Genomic DNA, 21,248 nt, shown 5'->3' on the forward strand with positions numbered 1-21,248 from the left:
TATATTAAATGCGTGGATACGATATACTTGTGGCGCGTCACGACACACCACGACACAATAATATTATAACGAATTAAAGAATTAACTGTCTCAAACAAATTCATTTTTAACAATACTTCACTATCACAACTAATTTATATACACCACTTAGCAACTAACGCTCAATTTATCTTCACTGTTTGTTAACCGCTCGATTAGCTTTCTAGATACAGACTCCGACTGACTGACTGACTGCCGCTCGGGATGGAGAGCGGTCTTTTTATATCGTCAACGAACGCTCCGGATCTCTCTAGAGATTTCGGCACTGGCCTAGATTATTCGCGGTGGGTTGTCGAGTGCATTCCTTTCGCGATGAGCCATTGTTTATTCGCTGGCTGCGATATCGGTCAGGGCCGGCTTCAAATTCGTTACAATATAATTCCGGCTTAATATGGTTGTAATTTGGAAGTAACTTTCAGTATTTGCTTGAGAAAGCTATTGTATAGCGAAACACGTTTTAATATCGATTTTCATCAAGTATCGGCCAGTTCTATTCAATTAATTTTCCTTTTGACTATTTATTTCTTCTTTTTACATGTCTAATAATTTATTATACTTTGAAATTTGACAATAGAAATTTGAAAACAAATGTTATAAAAAAATCAAAATCTCATCATTCTGAAAAACCTTTAGAATAGATTAGCATAAGTTTTTGACCTAAATTGTATAATCTTACTTTACAAAATATACGTTTATTTCACCATCTTGTCTTATTTTTCATCAATTCCTAAAAAGTTCAAAATCATATGAGATATTTATTGTGCATCAGATCATAGTCATATATTTTTTGATTGAACCTCGTGCAGAGGTGCACGATAGCTCTCAGCCTACACCCTCCTGTACCGCCACATGCCAGCAAAAAATAAAATATCGACCCAAAACATCATAGACGCCGACCGGAGTGAATTTACTTGTGTTCACTTCTATACGGTGCTTATAATGACAAAATTCGTTAGTCTATGTCATGTTTGACCGTAAATAATTTTTTATCAAATTTTACTTTGAAAAGGACCGTTTGTCTCTAGCTACTGTAACAGCATGGAAAAAATGTAACTCTAAATATCAAGTTGATTTGTATCAGCATTTGGGAAACATATTGGCAACAATTCTAATTCATTAAATAAATAATCCCCTTCAATATTTTACCTACTTCTAAATGTTAACTTTTCTTGTAGGTTGTGATGTTTTTTGTGCCCTCCAGGTTCCGAAGTTTTGCAAAAATGAAAGAACGTGATTTTGCTTCATCCGCAATTCGAATCGCTCATTTTATTTCGAGATATCTGTGACAATTAAAAAGAAATAAAAATTCATTTTAAACTTTTTCGTTGGGTCTAAAATGGGCTCATCTGTAGCCTCATGATTAAAATACCTTTTTCGAGGACCTGTATCGGCAGTTTCCGTAAATTCAGTTTCACATTTTAATTCTTCATCAATTAATTTTGAATCAGATAACAATTTGTCAAACACGCTGTCCATGCGGTATTTGTTCTAATTCTTTTTTAACCTGATCCACCAGTTTGATCGCCTCTGAAAGAATGAAGTCAGATTTTTGCTATCTTTAGCTAACATTATTAATCTTTTTTAAAATTTCGTACCATTAAACAACTGTACATATCAATTTTAAAGATCATTAATGAATTTGCTATGTTTCTTGTGTGCTAAGAATCAATGTAAGACTTCGTAAATCTTATCCATATCAAAACGTATAGTAAAACCAATAATGATTGAGAGTAAAGCGCGTTGTCATATCTAAATTTTACGTTACCAGTTTATAGCAGAATCAAAATATAGTAAGCAGTAGAGTTGTAGGTTGTGGCAAATTATAGATAATACACAATACTAGTACGATTAAAAGGTATTATTTATGACAAAAATCAGTAATGAGCTTGTAATGAGTAATACTTATACATTTCCTGATTACTGATCAGTTAAAATTCATTATTTTCTGTATATAGTGTTAGATATTTATTACAACTAGTGGCAACGCTGTACGCAACGATATTTCTGTCTTTGTCACTTTACCGTAACTTCCATCTCATCGTTGCAGTCCTCACTAATGTACTTGCAGCCATGAGCGTATCATTGGTTTGTGAATTATACAGCGTGAATTATACGTTTCACAGTTAAGTTAGTGAGCAATCGACGTGTTGTGATAACAATTGGTGAAAATAATAGTGCTAATAAGTGTTTAAGCGTTACATAATTATATTTCTACACCGTTCTCAAACTACTCAAAAAATGGGAGACATAGTCGGGCCTTCCACGTCGAAAAAGGTAAAACGGTCGGAGTCTCGGTCAGTAAGAGAAAAACAAATTGTACTGCGAGTATTTCACTGTCTTGAAAGAGATCATCAGCCACCAAAAGATGACTTTGTGCATATGTGCTGTAATTCTACGTGTGTACCTCCGAATAACCAACCGGGCATTTCTACATCATTAAGTTCCACAATTACAAAAGATAAATTAGTTGATATGTGCTCTGATAATACCGGTGTACCAAAATCATCGATTTACAAAATATTAAGAGAAGCAGAAATTCATGGGGACGTACAAACGTCAAAAACTAGTAGCGGACGAAAAAAAATCACAGTTGATGAAGAAGCCAAAACCAGTATACGCAGAACTATTCATAGTTTCTTTTTCAGAAATGAGCTGCCCACACTACAAACAGTTCTGGAGGCACTTAGCGATCATGAATTGGTCCCAAAAATGGGTAAAGAAACTTTTAGGAAACTTGTACACGAAATGAAATTTACGTACGGAAAAGTTGACAGGAAAAGCATTCTCATTGAACGTCAAGAAATAATAGCATGGAGAAGAAACTATCTAAGAAAAATTGACGAATTTCAGAAGCTCAAAAAAAAATTGTAGTTCATGGACGAGACATGGGTTAACCTAGGACATACGGTCAAAAAAGTATGGCAGGATGGTAATACAACAAGTGCACGACAAGCCTTTATTGAAGGTTTGTCAGTTGGGTTAAAACAGCCATCTGGAAAAGGTAGTCGTCTGATAGTTACGCATATAGGAAGCGACAGTGGATTTTTACCAAATGGTGAATTAATATTCAAATCTAAGAAAACAGGCGACTATCATGAAGAGATGAATGCGGAGGTGTTTGAAAAATGGTTTGAAGGCATCATTCAACTTGTGGAACCTGGGTCTGTCATCGTCATCGACAATGCCCCATACCATAGTCGACATTTAGAACCATTACCGAAACAATCATGGAAAAAAGCAGCAATTCAGAACATCCAATATAACAAAGATAGTTTAAAGGCAGAACTACTTCAGCTAACAAAATTACACACAGACAAATATAAAAAATTCGCAGTGGATGAAATGGCGTTGAGACGTGGAATTACAGTTTTAAGGTTACCACCATACCACTGCGAATTAAACCCAATAGAATTAATCTGGGCGCAAGTAAAAGGATATGTGGCACGAGAAAACAGAACATTTAAATTAGTGGACGTGCAACATCACCTACAAGAAGCTATTCGAACTGTTTCTGCAGAAGACTGGAAGAAATGCATGCAGCATGTTTTAAAAGAGGAGCAAAAAATGTGGGACGTAGACAACCGTATTGAACACAATATTGAACCAATCATAATTCACTTTGATGATAGCGGTAGCAACAGTGACGAATCTGAGGTTGAAGATTAGACGAAAATTTGTACATTTACATTTATATTATATTCTATTATCAAAAATTTGTAATTTGTATTTTCTAGTACCCTGACGATGAGTTTAAGTTACTCGAAAGCTTGAGAATAGTTATAAAGATTTCACTTATCAATTGCTGCAACCCAATAGTGAAAAAAAGTTTTTCTTTCATTCTTAACCCTCTCAAAAATTTTTAAGCACGCCCCCGATTTGCTGTCAACTAATTTTTCTTTATTCTGAGTATTTCAATATTAAATTCTACAAAAAGGATTTGAAGCTTTATATCTTCTATTAATTATCTGCGAGCGCTTTCGACAGTTGGTAGTACTGTCATCATCTGGCACTCCTACAACTGTTTGAGGATTTGGAGGAGTGCCAGAGGAGTGCTGTTCATCATTTCTAGAAACATGTGGATTCGTTTTCCGATGGCATTTCAGGTTAGCTTCCCAAATTTCTGCTACCGCAGTTGTCGGTTGATTGGTCAAACTACCAACACTGACATAAAAACTTGGCAAGTTGACTTGGGTGTCACACCAATAGGTGGTTCCACTTCCACTTATGTTTCGCTTGCGTTTACGCAGCTATTTTTATCAAGTACTTTCTTGGTTTTTTCTCATTTTGTCTTCAATCGAGGACCGCCTGCCCGGTACTGACGATGCCCAATAGGCCGAAACAGCTGTATACCGGTGGCTCTTAAATTGAAATCAATATGGGAATGATCAAAGAGTACTTATCTATTTATTTTATGTATATATATATATATATATATATATATATATATATATATATATATATATATATATATATATATATATATATATATATATATATGAATGATTATTGAATAACGAAATTAGCTCTCTAACTATATTATTAAAGGGGAGCTGTTGGAAGGTAGGTTGCACTATATCGTTTACTTGGACTATACAGATTTTCATCATGTACATGCAATGACGTTCGCATATGATGAGATTAGAGGTACCCTAAATAAAATTCTCAATTTCTAGTTCCAGGCTCCCGTAGGACCCCGCGCCCGGGTGCGGCTGCAACCCTTGAAACCCCGGATAAAGACCGCTTGTTCCTTGTTTCTGTTATCGGTTTTAACGTCTGAAAAATCGACTGTTTTTGGAAACGATATTACATTTATAGCTGAAGTCATTCACTTTCGCTAAGGGTTTTTTGTGCGTTATATGTAATGTGCCGAATTTCATCTTCAGAATTTGATAACAATCGACCAGGCAGATTAGTTCGAAACGCAGATTCAAGGCTTCCATCTTCTTCTTTACCTTTTCGGAAAACTCTATAGAACCCTCATCAATCCTATTATACAGTTATCTGCACTGAATGGCAAAATTAATTGAGAAATTATAAACACATTAAGGATTCTCTCTCAAAGAAGTTTAACTGTGAATGGTGATTTCAAATCGAAAGGGGCTTATATGAATACATTTCATATATCATAATTCCGCATGAAAGGACACGAGGTATTGGAAATGGGTCGTAAATAAGGCAGGAATATTCAGGTGCTTTCTATACAGTATATCGAATATTGGAATAAAGCATTAATATCTTATTTGTCAGGGCGCTTCTTTCACAAAAAAAGTATTCAGAATTGCATTCAATCTCTTTCAACAAATATACTCTCTTCCGTGAGATCTTTTGTGGCCAGGACCGACAGCTTCGATCCATCTCTTGCGTGGATTTACAGTTATATTTCGTGTAGAGTTCACCCTTTGTGGTGTTTTTTGGTTTTTCATTCAGTGTCAGGTATACAATGAAAACTTTGAACGATTATTCGTAATGGATATATACCAGTGTCGTGTCGAATTCAAATTTGGGCCATGTGTTCTCATGCACAAAAAACGCATACTAATTAATGTAGTAGGAGATTTGAACCGGTTCTAAGCCTCTCCCCACCACTATGACGTATTATTTTTTTGTTGTTGTTGTTGTTTAGTAACATCAAGGCGATGTGACCTTGAAGTGTCTGGTGCATGGATCGTTCAGAATTTTTTTCATATGAGATTTTGTGAGTGTGTGACATAATGACGTAATTACATTTGATTGGTGTGTGTGTGAATGCACGGTACAGGGTTTCATCATGTGCTTGTCTATGTACAAACATAGGTCTGCATACTTCAAAGATCCTCCAAGTAATGAATGTTCCATCAGTGTGAGCCCACCAAGTTAGTAGTGGTGTGACGTCACAGCAGCAACCGTTCAACGGTAAGAGAGCGAGATGTTCACTCAACGGCGTGTGGCTGAGTAATGCGTATTCATCGGTGTGCCCTCACCCCTCTCGATGCGGTGAAGGCTGTGACGTAAGGCATCGCTCTACCCCAGCAGCAACCGTTCAACGGTAGGAGGGCGAGATGTGCACTCCACGGCGTGTGGCTGAGTAATGCGTATTAATCGATGTGCCCTTACCTCCTTCGATGTGGCGATGTCTATGACGTAACGCATGGCCCTACCCTCACTCTCGATGGTGACGCGCAGGCGGCGAGGACTGTGGTATTTAAGAAGCGGACGAGTGTTGGTTATGTCAGTTTACATCGAGTGAGTTAGTGAGAACATATCATAGAACATGTATTCTTGTGACTGTGGTAAATCTTTTACTCGTAGTAATAACCTTCGTCGTCATCAGCTCCAGAGTTGCCAAGGAGGTCCATCAGTGAAACGAGTGAGGTTAGATGACGCTGCAACACTTATGTACACATGTAATTGTTGTAATGTGAGGATTCCATTGACTCAAGTGAATTCTCACAATAGAAGTCTGCAACATAAGAATAATGCATGTGTACAATTGAGTGATGGTGTTCAAATTATAAAGAGTACCTCTTCAAGCGTCGGATTGCTACTTACAGGGTACAGAGTTCCATTGTTTCCACCGATTACATGTTTTGATAGTGTGTTGTAATAATACTACAATCTCTAGAAGTAGTATACCGAGTATTTTCAATTAAATTTTCAGAAAGTTTGAAAAACTGCAAATAGCACCGGAGATAACCAAGAAAAAGTTTTTCCTTACTTCATTTGGAGCCGGTACTCTCAGATTCGTCATCAGTCGTTTTTTAGCCAGCATTATCATCATTTTGTAGTATGACTAGACGTTTTGACATTAACAAAAGTTCAATTCTCTGGTTCAAATAAAAAAAAATGCATTTTGACTATTGAGCCGCATTTTCGAAAATTTATTACAGGTAAACTAACAATGGTTCTTCAAGCCGCATATTGAATAATATATTTATTACAGGTGAACTGTAACAATCATTGTCTATCAATATGTAAAACTAACTAGCAAAGTATAAAATATACGAATCTACGAAAAAAATCAAATGTAGGAATGGAAATACTAAATCAAAGACCGGAAAAATCAGAAGGCACATGAATTTATATTACATTTACAGTCCCTTTAATGATTATAACACGACTATTCCTAGACGTCTAGCCAAAGTACTTTTTGACACAGACTGAACAAGGCCTTTTATAAACTATATTCGATTTTTGATTGTTAGAAATAGGTGTTTTATCTTTGAAATATAATTTGAAAATAGTGGTGATATGCAATTTTAAGGTTTTCCTTGCAGATAATAGTTTTGTTAAATTAACGTATGTATATATGATAACGATTTTAAAACAGGAGTTACTCTACTATATGTTGAGACATGAGCTCTAATTTGGAGTGAATTTTGATTGCAATATATTGTTGTGAATCATCCCCTAAAAAAAAGATAACGTGGCCACCGCTGACCTTCATAAATCAACTATTACGCGCCCAGCCCGACCGACGTTTCGAGGTTGTTCTAGTTTTCGCGGCGTTCCAATGAAATTCTAGCCAATTCCCTATCATTTTCAAGTCGCTTCGATTACGATATATAAATGCTACAGATTCACATATCAGTATAGTCAAGTTAAAATGCGGTACGGAGTGATCTAATAAGGTGATAGACATTCGAATATTAGTTCGAACTTTAGTTCAAGTGTTTTGTTGTATCAACAGTGAAATAAAGTTGAGTATGATGTTTATACAGTGTAGTCAATTATAGGTGAACCCACGAGAAAAACGTAACAATATCAGTTCGTTAATCATTCGGGTAAGCATCAAAAGTATATTTCTTGATTCCATTTGAACTATCTCGTCTCAAACTAATGTGTGTTAGTTCACCTACTCTGTTTTCAAGAGATGTTACCGTGTTGACTTTCATTTTTAAAGGATCATATAATTGATAGTTGAGGGACCAAACAACCCATTGTTTACCTCCAAATGAATACATTTGTTGAAATTAGCGTGAACTTTCATGAGGAAATTTCCCGCCAATTTGAACTCAACCAGTCAATGTTATGTGTCTGAACAGTAACTATGGTCTTTTTTAGTGGTTTTTCGCCTTTGGAAAGTGCCTGGGTGGCTCATCGGTGTCTAACCAATGGCTTTCGGAAATGAAGAAGAAAGAGATATGATACAAATGTATTACAAATACGATAGAAACAGTGTTAGGACACCGGAAATGTATTTAAACTTCTATCCCGAAAGGCGATAACTACATCGAACTATGTTCAAATTATTGGATCGAAATCTCACCAAGTTTGGTTCGTTTGAAAAGCCAATGAAAAAATAAGGAGACAGAATCAACAATCAAAATTTGATAAATGAGGTTTGTATGAGGTAAATTAGACATTGTGTCCTTTTCAATAAGAATAGACCTTCGAACAAATAACAATAATTAACGAAAATGTAAAGACAAAGGTAAATAACAGCAAATGCTGAAAATGCTGGCCGTGTTCATGATAACACAACTGTTCCCCTTCTTCGAATATTATTTATTGCACGAATAATTTTCCTCCTCCTCAAACTTCCGAACTCTCCAACAATGCTGTGTTGAAGGTTCTCAATATTTTGATATTTCTGGGCAACTCACCGGCCCATTATTCCCTATCCATTTATCACCAAACCTTTCAGTCAGGTAATTAGATACTCGTCTGGTAGTGTGCGGTGGAGCACCATCATGTTGAAACCAGATGTTGTTATAGTTAGCCAAAGGTAGATCATATTTAAATTGTCGTCGACAATCGACATTAAAAACTGGTAATAGGTTTCTCCATTTAGAATTCCGTCAGATAAATGAGGAGCCAAAATTCTATCTTTGTAAATTCCTGCCCACACGGTAATACTAAATCGCCCTTAAGGACGAATCTCTTGGAACTGTCTGGAGTTGTTTATGCTCCAAATGTGTTCATTATTTCGGTTGAATATCCCAGAATTGGTAAAAGTGCTTTCATCTGTCCAAATAAGATTTTTCAGGTAAACAGGAAAATCGGGTCTTCTCATTAGCCAATTACAAAATTCTAATCGCCTTTCGGGTTCACCTGGATGCAATTTTTCAGACATGTGTATTTTGTAACCTTTTAAACCGCTTTTTCGAGATGTCTCTAAGCACTTGTATGACAAATATTCATTTCGGAAGAAATTTGACGTGTAGATTTCCTCGGGTTCATGTTTATCTGCAAATTATTATTTTTTATAGAAAAGGACACAATGTCTAACTTACTTCATACATACCTCATTTATCAAATTTTCTTTCCTGGTCCATTCTGTCTCCATATTTTTTCCTTGGCTTTTCAAATGAACCAAACTCGGTGAGATTTCGATGCAATAACTTGAACATAGTTCGATGTAGTTGTCGTCTCTCGGGATACAAGTTTAAATACATTTCCGATGTCCTAACACTGTTTCTATCGTATTTGTAATAAATTTGTATCATATCTCTTTTTTCTTCATTCGTGAAAGCCATTTTTCGCCAAAATTCAATGACTCGTACAATAACAAAATGTTATTGAGTGTAACAAATTGAAAGTCAAATTTAGAAACATCAAAGTCTAAGCCTATCATGATATGAAATATTTTTTTTCAATATCTTCAATTTTTCAACTTATGATACATCTTTGAAAAGGTAAAAGCTGGTTTTATTGAAAATAGAAATAATCAAATGTAGCGCCCATTAGAAAAAATAAAGTTGATGTTGGTGGCAGGAAGACGAAACGTCGCCTAGCGCATCTGAAAACACTATTATGTAGCAGGAAAAAAGTGGCAATGTAGAAGTGCAATTCATTTTCGAATATTTCGAAACATAAAGCCAGAAAAAAATGAAAACCATTTTCTGAAATTTCTGTATTTTCCGGATATCTCCGGATATACTCGGAATTTCAGAACTTTCTCAACGGCCTATTGTTAGTCAGGTGAATGCGCAACTTTCCCCTAATTTAACCATCTTCATGTCTATCATAGTTTCCGAAATCCCAATGGTGAGAATTGAATTTGAAACACTCTGTATATCACAACACAATAGAATAAATATTTATTGAGATATGGAGCTGCAAAAACACGTAATATTAAAACGAACAAAACTTTTGAAACAACCTTATAGTTGACATATTGCTTAAACAATTTTTATATTTCTGTCTCCACGCTAAAAGTTTCTATTTCAAATGATTTAAAATACAAACAACAAAATAGGAGCTGTGTCTGAGGACCTCCAAGAAAAAGACTTCCTTGATACGACTACTAACAATCGTGTCCCGACTATTCAATTTGAAATGATTTCTCAGAGTCAAGGGAAGCGAATTTGGGATCAAACGACTTGCAGTTAACGCAATAGAGGCCACGCTTTATGTAGAATGTAGACGGTTTGCAATGTGCATCTCTGGCGACTATGACGACATGTGTCACTTCAAAGGACCTCACGTGCTGTGAGCAATTGGAGAACGGAGAAACATTGAATTTGCGGGAAGATGAAAGATGACGGTTAGTGTTATTCAGGGGTTATTAGAGTGAGACTTGACATTCGATTTGGCTGGTTTTGGTTATTAATAGAAGTTTGAAATGAACTAGCTTTTGAGTGACAAAAGGAAATGAAAACTTCGTTAACAAATTGAAAGGTTGATACAGATAAACATACATTTATTTCTTAATTGAACATAAAGAGCCTCCACAATAATAGCTAGTATCAAATGTCACATTGAAATACGAGGGATTGAGATTACCGTGGAGTTTTTAGGAAAAATGTAGACAATGAATTTTTGATAAATTCATATCAATATTATTCATTTCACACTTTGGTTTATGAGAAGTAGTGTATGGTTGAACTTGTTTATTGATTCATCGATATTACTACCATCGACTGAATAAGTGTGTTTGTCATTTGCAAGCTGCTATTGAGGAATAGCGGTGGACTCAGAAATGGAAAGAATAGAAAGACAAAATAGAACCGTATTGTCTGGAAAGAGCTTATTTTATCACTATCTGCATTTATACCATAATGAAAAAATTCAAGTAGCAAACTTTCAAAGTAAACACAAACAAATGCTCTCATGAAATCATAAGACTCATTGGACATTTTTTCGAATCAACTTTTCTGTAAATCTCATTAGTGATGTTATAAAGGGATGATGGTTTATATTTTTCAATAATAAGCCCATGTTCAGAATATAAATTGTACATTATTCATGACGTTACAACATCTTTGTATAGAATTTATTTTGAAATCAATTGCTTCCTTTCTCCAGTTTTGTATGAAGCCAAAACCTTTGTTTTCCAAAAATTAATCTCTCAAATATACCCCTTTCAATTTAAAATCCATATTGTTTGAGAGATATTATATTGTGAGCCTTGCAAAAAGGATATATTACACAGTGCATTTCTTTAATGTCCCCCCTTTTATTTTTTGAACGGGTCAACTCAAAAAATTGAAATTTGGGATAATGAAATGAATACATGAATACTTCATTTTTAAGTGAAATTGACAGATGAAACTTTCAAGATGGCGACTGGGGGCCACCTGGGAAAATATTTAAATGGAAAGAGGGTTCTTGTGGCACGTCTTTATGGAGCTCCCGACGAATACTTCACAACCCTAGAATATGGAGTCAATATCTTCACCTACTACAAAATGGCGGAACATTTGATAATTTCCTGAAGACAAACACATTAATATCGATATTTCTAGAAATATTCCTTTTTATCTGACATTTGGCAATTCCAACAACCCGATATGTCGTTTATAAAAACGACAAAAAATGTCAGTACGACAATGAACATCATTGTTCAGTTGTAATATTCTCATTTAGTTTTCAGTTTAACTAGTAGAAAGGTACCACGTCAATAATCTCTTTAATGGTCAATTCTCGTTTATTGGAAGAAAAAATTCAAACCATTTTTTTACGGTGCGACCCGTAACTTTTACGAGACCGTAAAAAATTTTCAATGAACGTTTTCCGAATCGTCCTATATGTAAAAAATATTTGAGGGAACTTGTATCCGAATTCACAACTACCAGTAGTGTACATAACAAAAAGCCACCAGGTCATCCGTCCATTCCGGAAGAACAGCAAGTGCAAATAATTGGTGAGGTGGTAGTAAATGCTGATCAGTCTACTTATTCCGTCGCGAATGTTTGTGAGGTGGCTCCTTCTACTGTGTGGTGACTTTTGAGGAGGAATAGGTATCATCCATACAAAATTAAAATGGTACATCAATTAACTGAAGATGACCCTGATCGAAAAACAGAATTCTGCTAAATCATGACGGAAACCATTGCAATGCATGTTCACAGATAAAATTGCCGTTATTGGAGTGACACCAAACCTCACGTTTTCCGGGAAATACATACCAATATCCAGAAAAACGTTTGGGCAGGAATATTGGGAAACCATATTGTAGGACCTCTATTTATTGATCAAAATTTAATGGGGAACTGTATTTGAATATGTTGGAAACTAGTGTTGACCCTCTCATCACTGAAATCGCCGAAGCGAATCCTAATGAATTCGATATGGATATTGTATTCCAACAAGATGAAGCACCACCACATTACTCCAGACAAGTCAGAAACCATTTGGATACTACTTTTTCCGGTCGTTGGATTGGCCGTCGAGGTCCTACAGAATGGCCAGCCCGCTCGTCTGATCTGCACCTTTGGACTTTTTTTATGAGACTATTTGAAGCAAAAGGTGTAAGAAACTGAACCTGCTTCAATATTGAATATACGGCAGAGAATAATGAATATTTGTAGAGATATTGATGTTACTGTGTTTGAAAATGTTCGGTGTGAAATATCGGATTGGCTATTCATATGTCAAGAAGTTCAAGGTAACCATTTCGAGCATCTTTTGAACTATTACCTCAAATCATGTAGTTAAATGTCAATTTATTCAGGCAATTATTAAAAGTGCTGCCATTTTGTAGTAATTGAAGATATTGACTTCTTATTCTAGGCTTGTGAAGTTTTCGTCAGGAGCTCCAAATTATGTGTCACACGACCCCTCTTTCCTTTTAATTTTTGAGGACAATTTATTCCAGAAGTTTTGAAAGATTCAGCTATGAAAGCATTGACCCATAATTATTGAAATAGTTTTTTTTCCTCCTTTTGTAAATAGAACACTGAACGACTGACTCCCTGATCGGGTGATTCGTCAAAAAGTTCTACTTGATAGGGAAACAGAATAAGTACTGTATTTTCAACAAATTTTCATCTCGTTGAGTGTATCTAATATTTCTATTCCATCGGTAATATAGTAATATTTCTATTCCATCGGTAGGATGTACAAACTGGTGGATTTAACAGTACAACTAATATTTAGGTACTTTTTTGATTTTCATTATTTTATAGTAAAATAAGATGGTACAACATTGGGGAAAAGTATTGAATTTCATACATATACCTTCAGGATAATTCCTCGAAAAATGATTATCTTTTTGAGAAGTTACACCTAATTCAGAATTCACAAGTTTCCATATTTTTTTAATTGTTACTTGACCCTACCCCCTTTTCATAGCAAAGCGTTTTTGCTTCAGCAGCAACTTTTTTTCAGAATGAAGCAATTTTTTTCTTGAAAAGTTTCAAAATTTCATCGCGATAGTTCCTTATCAGAGCTGGCTTTTATGCCTGCATGTTTTATACTCTTCCTTATCTAACATTTATTATTGATCTTGTTTACCTTTTTTTGAGACACATCCAGGAAGTCCACACATACAGAGGTGGTACAGTAATGCTATGGGGCGGAATCATGAACGGCGGCAGAACCGATCTCGTTTTTCCAAATCGCTCCCTCACAGCTCGACAGTACTTCGACACCATTCTTCTACCTATCGTCCGTCCATTTGCTGGTGCTGTTGGTGAAAACTTCCACCTAATGCACGATAATGCTCGTCCACATGTCGCGCGTTTAGTGACTGACTGGCTCACCAACGAAGGAGTTGATGTACTGCCATGGCCAGCACAATCACCGGACCTGAATCCCATCGAGCATGTGTGAGACATGCTTCAACGAAGAATTACTCCGCATATGGGGAACATTCACACAACGTTTCAATTGAGAGAGCTTTTAATCGCTGAATGGGCAAATGTACCTCAACAAGACATTGACAATCTCATTTTGTCGATGCACGATAGATGTAGGGCCGTAATAAACCAGCGTGGAGGCCATACTTTGTACTGATTCCAATTTTTTTTGTATTATGATTTTTTTTCGGGGTGCCAAAGAAGAGCCATATTTTTTTTTAGTTTTACTTATATGCGCACTCAGTATTTTTGACCATTTAATAAATTTTGTTGTAAGTTACTTCGTTTAATAATCACTCGTCAACTTTTTTTTCCCTAAAGCGATCTAAAAAAAAATTATTGCCATTTTTAAAAATATCCCTAGACTTTTCCGATGTGTGTATTTATTTTTGGACGTATCTAATATTCACGTTACTATAAAATCCATTTCAGATATTCCAGTTAGTATTTATCCCTCAATATCGTTTCATAATGCTGTTAGTAGAAGACCGGCAGTTTGGTGGAAAATTGGTAAGTGGATAATATCCTATTATGGAATGAAGCCACACAATTGAGATGCGTTCGACTGTCAACAAGATTGATCAGATTGGGTTATCCGTTTTTCTTTTGTTGTCGCTGTTATTTATTCTTTTTCCTCAGAGTTATAGCATTGAAGAAGGAGATTTTGTGCATCATCAATACGTAAATAAAAAAATACTTTTGAAATAACTTAATTTACTTCCGCGAATTGAACAAACATATCTGCATTTCAAGACACTGTCTGTTACTAGCGTTGAATATTCAAATCAACAAAAACAAAAGTAAATAAAAATAGATAAACCGAGAATCTGCGCAATAAGAAATGATACAGCGTAACTCAAACTGAAAAATCTCGAAAAAAGTGCAGTTAACAAATTGTGTTCATGAGTTATTTTGCCCGTTTCGTTTTGACTGACATCAAAATAATAAACCAAAAATCACGAAATTTCCCAAATTTGTTTCTGATATTGTAGAAACAGGTAAACTGGAGTAGAATTAAGTATTTTTCACGTAATTCACACGAATAACCCATGAATTACGAAGTTTCTCAAGTTCACTTCAATGTTGTGGTATTCTTCTCAAATGAAGGACATCCAACCAGAAGGATCGACTTCACCAATACACCGATAAGTGACATCTTCGGGGGGCAACTAAAGTCGAGCATTCATCGCAACGTGGACGACATTACTGAAAATACCCAGCCTTTCCTCACCCTGCCACTCAACATTGATAAAGTGAAGACCGTCAGAGAAGCGCTTAAGATACTTGTCTCCAAGAACATTTTAGAGGGAGTGACTTCCCGTTATCCTTATTTTGTATCTGAAGTTATTCAAATACAGCTTCGACCGTTGCAAGAAGATTATCAAGGCTTTTGATTTTGAATTCGACTTGAAGTTTGATTCGACTTTGATATCGTCGGAAACACAGTCTCCAATAGAGAGACAATACAAACTATTCGCCGTCGTTTACCACGAAGGCAAAAATGCCAACACTACGTAACCGATGCTTTTCACGTCGGCTACAATTGCTGAATTAGGTACGACGATTCTTCGGTCAAGACCATGCAAAAAGAAGACGTATTGAAACCCCAGGGAATGCGAGTTCCTTATTTGCTGTTCTACAGGAAAAGCGATATGATACTATCTAAATAAGGTTGTTACTTTTACGTAGAGTTCAGCGTCTGGAATCTAACAGAATTTCTCTTTTTAGTTTTTGTTGAATTTGATATTTTTTTTGGTTTTAATGAATTATTTTATTCTTTCATTAGTAATAGGTATTGTTCAATTTTTAATGATATATGTATTTCATTTATTTGAATAAATCACAGTTCTCAAATTCATTTGAAATTTCGTAGAAATACATGAACTACAGTATATCTCACATTAAAATTTCGAAATATCCGAATTTTTTTTCTTTTCTACGATACTCTTCTCGAATCTGTTACAAATATCGTAAAAACACATAAACTAGAGTATTATCACGTATTTCTCATACAAATTTCACAAATGACCCGTAAATTTAAAAATTTTCCTTCATTCCTTCAATATTCTTCCCAATTTAGAAAAATTTGGAATTTCCCACATAACTTACTCAAATAATTCAAAAATTACGAAATTTCCCAAATGTTCCGTCATTCTCTGATTTTTTTCTTAATTCGTTATAAATACTATAGAAAAACATTAACTATACTATCAAAAAGTGTTTTTTGATCAAGTATACTTTTTACATGAAAATTTCGACAGAGCCTATTGAAAGGATACTTAATGAATACATAAAATTAAATACAGGAAAACAAGATCAGAGATAGTGGAGTACATTTCAGCACCCAATGAAGTAGCACCAAACAAAAAATTATACCTAAAAAATCATGCAAAGAAGTCAGAAAATTGAAAGAAAAAACGAAGAATTCATATGCATATTATCTTTTGAATGTTACCGGAGTTTCATCCCAAGAGGAAGATTATTCTTCCTCTTGAAGATGATCACTTGGTGATCGAAACACGTGTCGAGGTGTTAAAGTAACGATTTGGTGTTGGGAAAAACTCTAGTATATTTCATTATTACACCAAAGGTTCCAAACAGTGCGTCACAAGTATATTATCTTTTGCTAAGTAATACGTGCCTTTCTACCAAATCTGCGGATTAAGTGGTTGTCCTTGCAAGAAGTTGGAGTTTCAAACGGAGGCTATTTCAAAGAGAAACTTGAGCTTGAAACTTTTCTGTTCATTTCTTCTTATTCGACAACCAAAATTTATAAATACAAATTTCTCAATGATTAGTTTACTTTAGATTACATTTTGTAACACCTTTACTCTACTAATCTGTATTTTTTAGATTGTGGAAGGTTGGAAATAATATTTGAAATTTATTGTTTACCATACAAATTGATATTTGTTCCGGGCATATGAAATCCTTGATAATTCCTTAAAATTTAGTAGTGGGCTAGGTCTGGTATAGGTACATTTCTTTAGAAGAGCATTTCTTCGGAATATTCTGCAATGATATTCAATTCTTCGACAAGATTTCTAAAAATAGTTTTGCCGATAACACCCAACTCAAAAATTATTTACGAGTAATTTCAAGACATCGCTTTGAAGTATTCAATTAGTAATTTTATGATGTCGTGGTATAATTTCCACCCTGAATATGTAAGAATAGTAATTTGTTTGATTGAAGTTAGTTTTGTTTGCAGATTTTCTTAACAAACTTGTATTAAGATAATCAGATACCTACAAATTATTCCGCTTAAGCTCCATAAATAAAGTTCAAACTGATTTTGTAATAACACTTTTGATAAAAACTGCTGATTATCCACATAACCATAAAAAACTATGAAGGTGAATTTTAACTATAAAAACCGAACTATAAATAAAAAAAAATTGATAACTACCAGAGAATGAAAACTCAATATCCTTCCGACAGTCAACTCTACGAACTCAATCATGCATCACAAAATTACTAAAAAACTATTTCAAGTATAGGAATAAACAATCTAGCAACAAGTAATCGACCCAAGTTAGAAATGATTATTATACTTACAAATCGAATACTAAATAATGGAAATTTTCCTCCTGGATACTGTCATGTAACCGCACTGAAATATAAAAAAAAGGTTTTAGTATTGGATCAATTCTGCGGAAAAACATGCACGAAAAATTCAATAATAACATACTATTGAAAGAATGTGTTTGCAAACAGTCGAATTAGCAAACGTATAATTATGTTAAATGATTTGTGGCGCAATCTAGTGAGAAAGTAAATCGTAAAACTATTCCATGATGCATGAATCAAGAAAGAAAAATATTCAAATACATTCAGAACTTCCCAACTGCATCAAACGTTCCTTCTAAACATCCCAGAATGATAATAAAAGATCACTTCTATTTAAGTATTGGAATTTCATGATTTCAGTAAGTTGTATGTGAAATATTGACTTTTTCCGATAAAGTAAAGTTAATGTCGACAACATTATTTTGAGAATAAATACGGACTTTTGATATTTACCGTATTCAAAAAGAAACTGGTAAATTTCAATCATATTCAAGAGTAATACTAATAATACCCAATTTGTAATATAATGAAATAAAAAAAGTATGAAATTTGTTCAAATGGAAGAAGTACCTATTCCAAACTTTCAGCGTTTTCTTTTGGTAAAAGGTGTGGTTCAGTCAATTCATTTCTACCTTTGATGAATGTATTTACGAATGGAGGACAGAAATGCGCAAAGTTTGCACAAGTTTTACCGAAGGAAAACGCTATTTGTCTTTGAGATTAATTCAAAAATTTGAACTTTGTGAATTATTTTCTTAAGAAACATACGTTCAACAGATCGAACAGCACGTAATCTGCAGAGAATATCAGAATAGTTTATTGTACATGCTTTGGAAAGATGATAGGAGACTTTTTATGCTTTCGAAAGTGCGATTAAATGATATGGGTTGGTCTAATCTTGAAAGTTTAGTTTCCAGTTTTAAAAGTGACAACAATGTGCGTTTTTCAGTAACAAGTTGAATTTAAAATTACCTTAAACAATCATCTGAACATTTTTAAAACAAAAGAGGTAACCAAATTTATGGAAAAAACAAATATCTGTACTGTTTTAAATCTAGACATTCAGATGAAATATCAATCACAGTGTCATCTATCTTTCACTAAGGAACATTACATCATTCAACCAACATGGCTTTATGACCAAAAAATCAACTGAAACTAATTTAGCATGCAGCACTCAAATGATTTCTGAAAAGTGTCATTAATGGTGGACAAGTAGATATTATATATGCTGATATTCAGAAAGCATTTGATACACTTGATACACTGTGAGCCAAATTCAAAACAATCGGATTATCTGAGTTTTTGGTTGACCAAATGGAATCTTATTTGAAGGTCAAACTTTTAACTATTATTCAGATAACTCAGGAACCCCAATGATACAACCTTAACCCGCTTCAGTTCCTCATATTCAGGAATGATTTATTTCAAATCATCTAAAGGAAAATTTGTTCAGGCCAGTCTCAATTCCCTACACTTTAGGTTTATGAACTGACACCTATCAAAAAACAACTGTTTCCCTGGCTAATACCACGAAGGGCGTTGGATTATATCCAACAGGTGTCAGTGCAGAATTCTTCACTGAAGTTATTCCTGTATATGCTGTTGGCGAAAGAACTGCCGCAATAGATTTTCAATTATTGGAAGACACTTGCAGACCGGTTTCGGGCTGTTTGGTCACTCGTCAGTGCAAGGTAGTGTCTATCATCAACATAAAGTCGATGATTTCCGATAATTGAAAATCGAATTCCTTCAGAGTATCATTCCTCGAACTAGGCTGAAGCGGACAACAAACGACAGATTTGTCATCGCCCCATCTGCCTGTGAACGAGGTAACAAACCGCATGTCCGAAATTTGCCCAATTCCTGGTATAAGGAAAGAAAACTTTTCACATATAGTCAGTGGGCATACTTGAAGACGCGTTTCGCTATAGTCTGTCCAAAATTGAGAGAAACTACAACAACTACTGTCACACTGTCACAAATTAACACATCAACTACGACAAATGTGTCTAGTAGTAACCAATACATTCCCAAATTATACCGTCAACAGACACACTGCACCCATCTATAGGACCGACTTGGCTTTTTCCATAGGAAGAAAATATCACATTATTTTCTGTTGGGAGTTTAAAGGCAATGGTTGAGGGGTTAGTTAGTCTTAGTCTTAGTGATATTCTTCAGTTTACTTCGAGAGTGCGTTGAATAAAACCTACAAGCTAGTTGTTCGGCAACCGTGAAGCGTCCGAAACTGTCAGCAATGAATATAAATGAAAAAACATGTTTATAATTATTTAGGAATACAATATCCGCCCGAAATAAAAAGTAAGGAGGAAGTAGTGCAAAAATGCGCGGGTATGACCGGTATCAATAGATCGACACTTTTCAGAATTCTCAAGGAACTCAAGGAAAACAACAGCTTTTTTGAGTCGAAAGTATCCACTGGCAGAAAGTGATTGGTTATCGACGAAGAAGTCAATAATTCTATTAGGAGAACAGTACACTTTTTTAACATAAACGAAATTGAATGAAGTTTTATCAGTTATTCATGAAGACAGTTTTTTCCTGATATAAGAAGAACTAGATTATGGAAGATATTACAAGAGCCGAACTTCACTTTTGGAAAACAATACAGAATAGAAAAATCAGATTTTGAAGAATGAAGAAGAAACAATTTAGGAGAAATAAAGAAAGCGAGAACACTGGGTAAATCTGTTTTTTATTTGGATGAAACATGGGTAAATGAGGGGCATATCGTCTAGAAGGTTTGGCGAGACCAGAACATCAAAACCCTAAAGTGCGTCTCTCAGTATAGCCACACTTTTCTACTTCTTGAAAATGGCTTCAAAGTCGGAGCCGAGTCGTTGAAAAATGCAAAACTTTGAGCGCGGTTCAACCTGAAATTCAGATGTTAAATTTTTTTACCGCGGAAACCTATTCCATTTGTATACTTATCTGGTGACGTTTCGAAGACTTTATCCATCTTCATTATCAAACCTGCGATCAATTTGATATTATCAGTGTCAATAATAATAATATCAAATTGATTTACACCAAAAGACGAATTATAACATAAAATTATAATGTTTTGATTTATATAGTTTGGATAAAGAAAATGGTTATTCTTTAAAACGTCATCAGATGAAACATATTGATTTTTATATGCAAAATTTCAAATTGGATTTTTTTTTAAAAAAGCTAATCAATCAAATGCAATAATTTTTTGCCGTTTCTACATTTGTATTCATTTTCAAATTTAATATTCTGATTATTTTACAGATCTGTAGAAGGTAATAATCCTGAATAAAAACTGTTTCAAATATAAATTGTCCTGCTCAAAATAAAATATTTATACACAAAATTAGTTTTCACGATACTTCACATATCTTCGCATCATACAGAATATATCATATTATATTAATACCCCCAGTACGACGCCTATTGATAATATTTTCAACTCAATTTGATAAACAGCGTTGGCCGCCTCTTTTGAAGTTTTTTGTCGCAAGTCACTATTTTAATGGTACCTTAGCGTTGTCCTCAAGGGGCATAGCGGGTAAAAATATCTCGGTGACTTTGTGGATGAATTGCAGTGTCACTTGCTTGAGACAACTATGTTGCTTTCCTTGATGTACCGGC

At 34.7% G+C, this 21,248-nt stretch overlaps 1 protein-coding gene across 11 annotated transcripts in view; it reads right to left on the reverse strand.

Moving 5' to 3' along the window:
* CaMKII (Calcium/calmodulin-dependent protein kinase II) overlaps positions 1 to 21,248 on the reverse strand; it is a 330,306-nt gene that overhangs the window by 124,119 nt on the left and 184,939 nt on the right. For all 11 annotated transcript variants that reach the window (XM_074169786.1, XM_074169779.1, XM_074169791.1 and 8 more), the window contains exon 4: positions 17,598 to 17,652. In XM_074169786.1, coding sequence (XP_074025887.1) covers positions 17,598 to 17,652 — 55 coding nt within the window. The remainder of the gene's footprint in view (positions 1 to 17,597; positions 17,653 to 21,248) is intronic.

Source organism: Leptinotarsa decemlineata, unplaced genomic scaffold (assembly GCF_025532065.1).
Source record: "Leptinotarsa decemlineata unplaced genomic scaffold, Ldec_3_MD MMD2_P_RNA_scaffold_11, whole genome shotgun sequence".
In the NCBI taxonomy this organism is placed as follows: Eukaryota; Metazoa; Arthropoda; class Insecta; order Coleoptera; family Chrysomelidae; genus Leptinotarsa; species Leptinotarsa decemlineata.